Source organism: Solanum verrucosum, unplaced genomic scaffold, assembly GCF_900185275.1.
Source record: "Solanum verrucosum unplaced genomic scaffold, falcon-dt-bn FXZP01000063.1, whole genome shotgun sequence".
Classification (NCBI taxonomy): domain Eukaryota; kingdom Viridiplantae; phylum Streptophyta; class Magnoliopsida; order Solanales; family Solanaceae; genus Solanum; species Solanum verrucosum.
In genome coordinates, this window is record NW_026020137.1 from 125,057 (window position 1) to 133,765 (window position 8,709).

General features: G+C 31.8%; 2 protein-coding genes across 2 annotated transcripts; both read right to left on the reverse strand.

The window, feature by feature from the left end:
* Nucleotides 1–3,465: 3,465 nt before the first annotated feature.
* LOC125827508 (uncharacterized) lies at nucleotides 3,466–4,225 on the reverse strand. Its single transcript, XM_049506804.1, has 2 exons — nucleotides 4,019–4,225; nucleotides 3,466–3,909 (listed from the first exon to the last, which is right to left on the reverse strand). The coding sequence occupies exons 1-2, from the start codon at nucleotides 4,223–4,225 to the stop codon at nucleotides 3,466–3,468; spliced, it is 651 nt and encodes a 216-aa protein (XP_049362761.1).
* A 77-nt stretch (nucleotides 4,226–4,302) lies between these two features.
* Nucleotides 4,303–5,210, reverse strand: LOC125827497 (uncharacterized). Its single transcript, XM_049506796.1, has 3 exons — nucleotides 4,700–5,210; nucleotides 4,382–4,515; nucleotides 4,303–4,317 (listed from the first exon to the last, which is right to left on the reverse strand). Exons 1-3 carry the CDS (start codon nucleotides 5,208–5,210, stop codon nucleotides 4,303–4,305), a joined length of 660 nt encoding a protein of 219 aa, XP_049362753.1.
* Between the last annotated feature and the right edge of the window lie 3,499 nt (nucleotides 5,211–8,709).

Below are 8,709 nucleotides of genomic sequence, written 5' to 3' on the forward strand. Positions count from 1 at the left end.
TACAAATAAACTAACATACATATAGAGTTAAAATGTTTCCAAACAAATAACATACATATACATATACATGTACATGTATGGTAAAGATATTATTATTATACATATACAACTAAGTAACTGTCCAAATGTATAATTATCTATTGTATAATTTAATAGCAATATTCAATTTGTAACAAACTGTATAATAATGTTGAAATAATTATTACTAATATACAAAGTTATATTTGTTGCAGGGTCACAACAATTCTGGAGTTCCAATCAATTTTAAGGTTCAGAACACTTTCCAATATTTTTGAGGTTCAAAACAATTCTGAGGTTTGAATTCTTCAATAGATTTTTTTGTAATTTTATAATATATAAATATATGTTTATACTTTTATACATAGAAGGAGAATTGTGAAGATGTTCCAATTGAAGTGGTCAAAGAGGGATCTCAATTCATGGATGATCAAACAGACTTCAACAATTCATCTTTTGTATGTTCTTGTCATATTACTTTATAATTGTATATAATCGGATCAATTGTATGTTCTTGTCATATATTTTGTTTATTGTTATATAACAGCAGGATTTGTTGAATGTTATACACGATCAAACTGAAAAGATGGAAAAAGAAGAATTTTCAGATACAAACAAAGCAGGATCATCCAATGTCAATGAGTTAGTTGTTGAAGAAGTTTTAATGCCTCCAGCACCTCTTCAAATGGTACATGATGACCAGCCAAACATTAATCCAGAAAGAAGCATGGTGTTACATCCTTTGTTAGCTGTGGACGAGCATACACCATTACCAATTCATAGGGAAAGGCGTCCAGGCCCATTCAACACATCGCCTTATGTGACATCATTCGGTTCAGAGTCTGGTACAACAAAATTAACTGTTTACATAGTAATATATATATATATATATCAATAAATGTTAAGTCTTATACAGATTATTTATGTCTTTATACATTTCAGGTAGTTCATCAAGGTTCCATTTCTCGTTTGATTTGAAACATCCATTTGTTGCAATGTCTGATTTGGAGCGTACAACTCTGTATATTCATTTCTGGAAAATGGTTAAATGAAGGGCTGCTTGTTAGACACAACACAAAGTAAATCATTTAGTAATTGTTAAATATAGAGATTTAATTTTATATGTGTATATTTGTATAATTTGTCTTTTTATTGTTATTTTGTTAGGAATGGCAAAGAAGAGCGATACAAAAAGAACAAGTCTGTCTTACAAATGTGGTTTCATTTTGGAATTGTCACAGTCCAAAACAAGAATGGTTCTATAGGCTTGCATACAAAAATCAATTGCTTGATGACTCGGTAAGCTTTACATTATTTATTTCATTATACAGTTGACATGTTCTGTATAAATGAACTTTTTATATAATGTTAGTTGTGTTTTATACATTTACTGTTTCTCTATAATTTTTTGTGCTGATTCATGCATAACAACCTTTACTGTTTTGATAAATCTGAGTTTGTTGTTTGTGGGTCATTGTAGTGTATAATCATTATTTTTACATTGTTTATTGTTGTGTTGATTCATGTCTTATACTGGTTGCTTATAAAATTGTGGTTGTATAAATGTATAATGTTCCCTTAAACATACACATTTGATCACACTTATATAATTTATATCTTCTTATTTTTACAGCATGTAGATGTCATTTTGTATTATATACGCAAAAGAGCCAAGTACTCCGACACCAATGCATTCAGTTTTATCACTGTCGATTGCAATTTCAGTAATCTGATTACCAATGTCTGGGATGCTTATTATAATTTTGAAAGTAATATTAACAAGGAAAGTATAGAGGAGTCGATTATTGAGTATATTAACGGATACAGAATGCATGTTGCTAGACCTTGGCATACAGTTGATAACATCCTCATTCCTGTTAACATCAAGGAGATCTTTCATTGGATTTTGATCGTTGTGTCTATTAATGATAGATCTATACAGATCTATGATTCTCTTAGGGGTGGTTCCCTACACGATTCGTCAGTTGAGAATGAGATCAAGAAATATGCACAACTTGTTCCCATGTATTTATCTAAGTCTGATTTTTATGGGAAGAAAGGCATTGACATATCTTCACACCCAAAGTACATGTCCCACTCTGAATGTGACTCTTTTGAAATGATTTATGTCAATGATATACCACAACAAGATGCAGGAAGCCTGTAAGTTTTATTATGGTTATTTTTATTCAAATAGTTATTGTTAATTTTATACTGACCATAAAATTGGATGTGTTTTATTTTCAGCGATTGTGGACTATATGTTGCTGCTTATGCAGACCATATCAGTAATGGAAATGTGGTTCCAAAATCCTTCGATTCAGAGTTCACACGTATTCAATATGCTTCTTTATTGTGGAACTATGGGGTGCAAAAGATCCAAGCCGATGCCACTAGTGACAGTGAGGCACCAGAAAGGCCAACCAGGATTCATAGGGATTGCGATAGTAGTGAAAAGATCACAATTAATTAGAACAGTACTAAATTTCTGGTTTTTTTTTTGAATATGCAAGTGACATGCACAACAACCTTTACTGTTTTGAACTTCAAGTTTTGAACTTTCAGTTATTTGATTGTAATATACTCATTTGATCGATTAAGTCTTTTACTTACTTGTTTTTGTTAATTTCATTATATATGCAGTTTAACACTTTAATAATTATACAAACTAAATTATATAATGTATATTTATACATTAACTATATAAATCTATGTGTATCTTTTATGTTGTGTATATGTATACACTTATTGTTGTGTCAAGTAAAAAAAAAGGAAAGATAAAACTTACATTTATACATATCACAATGATAAACTGAAGTTGTGGTTTGTGGGTCATTGGACTGTATAATCATGTTTTATATTGAGTGTATAAATATACATTTGTTAGGATTATACAATTTGTTCATAAAGTTTAATTATACAAATCAACTTATACAATGTTTGTTTATACACTTGCAGTATAAATCTAAGAGTACATTTATGTTGAATATATACATCTACATTGTTAGGCTTATAGGATGTTCATAAAGTATAAGTATACAAACCACTTAACTAACAACATATATTTACAGATTAACTGTATAAATGTCGAAAGTTTATACAATCTTTAATTCCCTTAATTCATTATGAATATACATTTTCTGTTTCAAAAAGGGAAAATCAATATAACTAATACAAATAGAATACAATGTTCAATATCCAGCTTATACAAATATAATAAAACGTTCAATTTAACTTATACATATAGAATTTATGTATATGATGTACAATATATACGCCAACGATAATTCATATTATATACAAGAGCATGAATACAAAATGAAGATAAAAAAGATCACAATTAATAGGACATAACAATTTTATTCCATCATCAACATTCCAGTTCAGAATAACATTCAAGTATCTATAAAATCGAATTTTACACTCAAATATAATTGAAAGAGCTTATTAAACTTCTTGAGGTCTGTTTCTGCATGAACGCCTATTGTGACCTACAACTCCACATGTGCTACACGTATGCTTCCCTTTGAGACCAAGCAATTCACGTTTTGTTTTTGAACGGGGTTTATTTTTTGGCCTTCTTGGAGGTCTTTTGAATTTTGGAGGCCGGACTTCATCATACATTATGTATTCAGGTATCACCCATTCTGCTACATCAGGCAATGGATAAATTGGTATCTCATAAATCTTCAAAATCGTCTTTGGTTTATACAAATCCGAGCAATATCCATCAGCCACTAGACTTTTCCGCTTTAGTACAGCCCAAGCATGTTCACATGGTATTTCTTCGTATTGAAACCTTCCACAACTGCATGTTTTATTCTTTAAACATACCACAAAACTCCTACCATCATCAGTCACATTGTATATATATTCAGTTGACGGCACAACCTGTTTCATACAAATAGATTTATTTATATGTATAAGTCTATGCAATTGTATATATATTCTATCTGTGTGCATAACTGATTAATTAACACTACATATACATAAAACATACCCTCATTCGTGTGCTCATTGCTTCATTTTCGATCAGTATCTTCTGAAATTTTCCAATCAACGGAGTAAATGTGCAGGCTGCCTCGTGTTTGTTGTCATGATTCCATCTCCCAAACATCAGTCTAACCTCTTCTAGAAAATTAAAAATTGGTAATTCACGTGCAGACACTAATGCAACATTTATACTCTCTGCAATGTTAGACGTCATAGCCCATCCCCGATGAGTTTCTGCATGACACCTTGACCACTTATCATATCCAGCTAGTTCCAAATACTCTTTGACACCTACATCAACCTTTTCTACAGTATCCATCAACCTATCAAACTCAACTTTACTGCAAGTCTTTGCCATATTATAAAACACAGGACTTAGCTCCTTTGATGCCTTCCTAAATTTCTTCTCTACATTACACCACAAGTGCCACATATAAGCATAATGTGGCACGTTTTTATACACTTTTGTGACTGCCTTTATGATGCTCTCATTTCTATCGGAGACTACACACATATTACTCCTTTCCCCATAAGCCTCTCTTAGTTGTACAAAAAACCAAGACCAAGATGCGTCATTTTCAGAATCAATGATACCATAGGCCAGTGGGAAAATATGTCCTACATTTTTATTTACATACAAATTAACATAAAATCAAAAATATACATTCAAAAACACAATGAAACATACCTGCTCCATCCATTGTGCTTGCAGCCACAAATGTTCCATTATACGGTCCTCTTAAGTGACTTCCATCAACAACTATGACAGGCCTGCAATGATCAAAGCCTTGTATACAATTATTCAATGCAACAAAAAGATACAAGAATTCATTTTTGTCTGTTTTCTTTAGACGTATATGCGAGCCTGGATATGTAATATCCATCATATACAAGTATGCTGGAAGTTTGCTGTAAGATGCAGCTGTGGTGCCCCTCAATGAAATCAGAGCCTTTTTTTTAGCCCTCCAAGCCAATGAGTAATTTACATCAACTCCCAAATATATCTTTACATCACTCCTAATATCAGAAGGTGTATATTTTCTCTTGTGATCAACAAACTTAGGCTTAACGATCCCACCAATCAACTTGCTTGTTGCATGTTTTTGTGAATACACTTTATCCTTCAAAGGACAAGTATGATCTGTATTAAATGCTCGGATCCTAAACATTCCAGACTTGCTGATATTTGATGCTTTCATCAACCACTCACATTCATCAGAAATACATTCCAGCGTATAACTACATCAGCAAATACAGGACAACATATCAATATACAAATAACTAAAACACCATATACACTAATGTATTTGTTGTATAAACTAGTTACCTGATTGCATTTGACCTCACAGTTCTATATTGAAATCTATTTTCAATTGCATAATTTTGCATCACAGATTTCAAAGTGGATTTGTTCTTATACACTTGGTCAATCTCCACGTACTTATAACAAGGATCTGAAATGACTCCATCGCAGCTCCCTGACCCCAAGACACAAAGCGGCTCTACCAATTCACCAATTGACATATGCATAGTCTCAAAATCAGCAATACCATCATTACAAATTGATGTAACCATATCATTCTCTTGATTTGAACTTTCACACAGTTCAGTGATATTGCTACTATTATCCATTTTGCTTATACAAATTGGATACTTGTTGAAGTCATCTGCAGACTTTTTAAGCATGATATACACTCTAACACCCATGTCATTGTGAATCAACATTGGCGTTTTGCTTTCTTTAACCCTATACTCAAGTTTCAGCTTAATCAAATTTGTATCAACACCGAGTTGCATTGCAATAACATTATACAACTCCCTATACGATGAACTTTCTTTAAAAATCACCCCCTCAATTGTATAGTCAACGTAACAATTGTCATTGTCCCATCTACCGGAATGCATAACCAAAATAGCTAATGAAGCCATTTTTCAAAATTTCTGTATAAAAAAAAAGTTATATATACATATACATTTATACTATTAAGAATTTCAACAACAAACATAATGTATATTTATACAAATTCTAGCAACTTCAGTTATTCACATATATACATATTCCAATTACATACTCATATAAACGTTTATATACACATTCAACATATACATTTATATATAAACAATTATATACACAAATTATAACTTTATACACAATTATATAATTTCATACAAGTGCAGTGTTATGATGAAGATAACTGTATAAAACATACACATAATAGTTTCATATATGTATTATACATATCTTACTGAATCATATCTGAAAACCTATACGTATAAACTCTAAGCAAATATACAAATTCGAACACAAATATTACTGTGAAATGAGCGAATCTCCGATCACAAATTCAAAATAATCAACAAGTTCATCCAGAAAATTTCCAGATCACAAATTATTGTAGATTGTTAAACTCTATTTCGAACAAAATATACACCTCTCAATATACATTCAACTTAAATTGATGATAGTTAAAAAGGAAATCTGATTTTGAATACATGTTGAACACCATCTTCGACCTAAAAAAGCAAAATCAGAGTATGTTTTCGTCATGAAATTACCTCCTATTGCTATCTCTACAGTCCAATGATCTCGATTGTTTGTGTAGTACCGTCAATTGCTTGATCAATTTTCTGAATTGAGTTACAATGGAGTTCTTACTGTTGAAGACGACGAAGAAGGAAGGGAATTCGAATGGAACAGAACGTGCGTGACTTCAGTGATTTTTTTCCTTTTTTTTCTAACCGAAATTAACGCCCTTTTCTTTTTTAAACTATCAAAATGTATAAAAAAAATAAAAAATTGACAAGCGAATATACAGAAAGAAAAGTCTATAGCAAACTATAATTTTGCTACGGACTGCAATTTTACCAAGTTTTCTATAGCATACAATTAGCAATTTTTTATTTGCTATATGTAAAATTTTCTCTATTTTTTTTCAGAACAAAAATGAGTTGAAATCCATTTGTTGAAGCTTAAATTTAGAAATAGGATACGGATAAAAGTGGGTTTGCTGGCCCAACTTCGAATTTGGGCAAGGGCCCAAATATAAACATTATTCTTTCTTTACTCTTATTTATTTATTGTTTGTACTAACTAACCTTTTATTTGATTTAGTTTAATTTATTAAATTCCCAAAAGATAGCCATTTCTTCTTTTATGTTCAAATGGAAATATTTATATTTTATTTATTATTTTTATTCATTAGTTGTCCTGTCAATATATGAGTTATTTTCTTTTAAAAAATCCCTTTACGTTTACTTCCCTCCAAATAAAAAATAGGTTTTCCTAGTTATTAATTTGATAAAAAAAACATTTTATCTAGACACACTAGCATGTTTGGATATCGTTAAAAATTATTATTATTATTATTAGAGAAAAAGGACTAATATACCCTCGAACTTTCGTAAATGGTATCTAAATAACCTTCGTTATACTTTTTGGACGCTGATGTCCTTACCGTCCAAATTTTGGGACGTATATAACCCTTCTACTAACGGTGAGACACATGTCACAATCTAAAACGTCTATCCAAAATTTATGAAATTTCAACCCATAAATAAAAGACCCGCCCGGATTAATTAAAAAGCCCACCCAAAATATAACCCAAAACTTCTCTAAACACATATCATCTTATCCACCAAATCCAAATTAAAAAGCTTCAATTTTCTTCCCCACCAAAACCCTAGAACTCCCCATTCGCACTCCCAATCTCCACCACTACCGAGTAACTTTCGTCCGCCCTCTTGCCACCATTGAAGCACTGGAGAAGGTAGTCAAGCTTGAAGTTTCAACCGCATCTTCTCTTCTGCCGCCGTCATCAACGCCCCAGGTCGAGCAGAGGAGAAGAAAGAAGTTGACGTAATATTTAATGAAATTCCTAGTAATATTAAAAATGTGACTAGTATATTTAACTTTTAGAAAACAATATAAAAGAATTTATAGTGAAGGTAAAATAATTTTTTCTTCTCCTCAAGTCAAAGAATTTGATGTAGTATTCAACTGAGCATCTGTTGCTGCCAAAGTTTTAGGAGAAAACAATTGTTTATATTGGAGCATCATAAATTATTTTTTAAAAGCAAAATATAACAAAAAATCATTTGGAATTTGCTAACAAAATTTTATCTGGGTATGCTTATAATTAATTGAGGATCAAAATGGGTTTATGAAATTGCATTTGCTAACAAAAAATTATGTGAGTCTATTTATAATGGAATTTAGAATCAAAATGGGTGGATAAAAGAGTAGACAGTTTTGGGTTATAATTTGTGGGTGGGTTTTGATAAATTCGGATGGTTGATGAGTCTACAAATTAGACTCATTTAGGGCTAAATTTTAATAGAAATTGTGTCCTCGAATGCTTATTTCATCTCAATATCTGATAAAAACCTTTAAGTTTAAGGTATTTTAAGTTTTAGTGGAAGCATGGACACTTAGGTGCAAAAAGGAACAAAAAGAGCGAAGAAGCTGAAACCTGAGCATCGCCAAACTCACTTGGCGATTCGCCGAAGGGACGCACTTTGCCCTTTGTTCCAGTACGCGAAGCCCTGAAGGAGCAGGATCAAAAAGGCAATGAAAGGAGCAGTCGGTGTGTCGCCGAATAGTTCTGCGAAGCAATACTATGTCGCCCAACGGCACAAAGCACGACGATACTGAAGGCTAGTGCAAGACAGCGACGACACCAAAGGGCGAATCGCCGAATT

What these genes read in the sequence shown, in the direction of transcription:
- LOC125827508 (XM_049506804.1), bottom strand. Translation starts at nt 4,225, where the DNA reads ATGACGTCTAACATTGCAGAGAGTATAAATGTTGCATTAGTGTCTGCA. An exon ending in CAATGAGCACACGAATGAGG is followed by an intron (nt 3,910 to 4,018) that starts GTATGTTTTATG and finishes TGTATGAAACAG; the next exon opens with GTTGTGCCGTCAACTGAATA.
- LOC125827497 (XM_049506796.1), bottom strand. Translation starts at nt 5,210, where the DNA reads ATGAAAGCATCAAATATCAGCAAGTCTGGAATGTTTAGGATCCGAGCA. An exon ending in AAGCACAATGGATGGAGCAG is followed by an intron (nt 4,516 to 4,699) that starts GTATGTTTCATT and finishes ATATGTGTGTAG; the next exon opens with TCTCCGATAGAAATGAGAGC.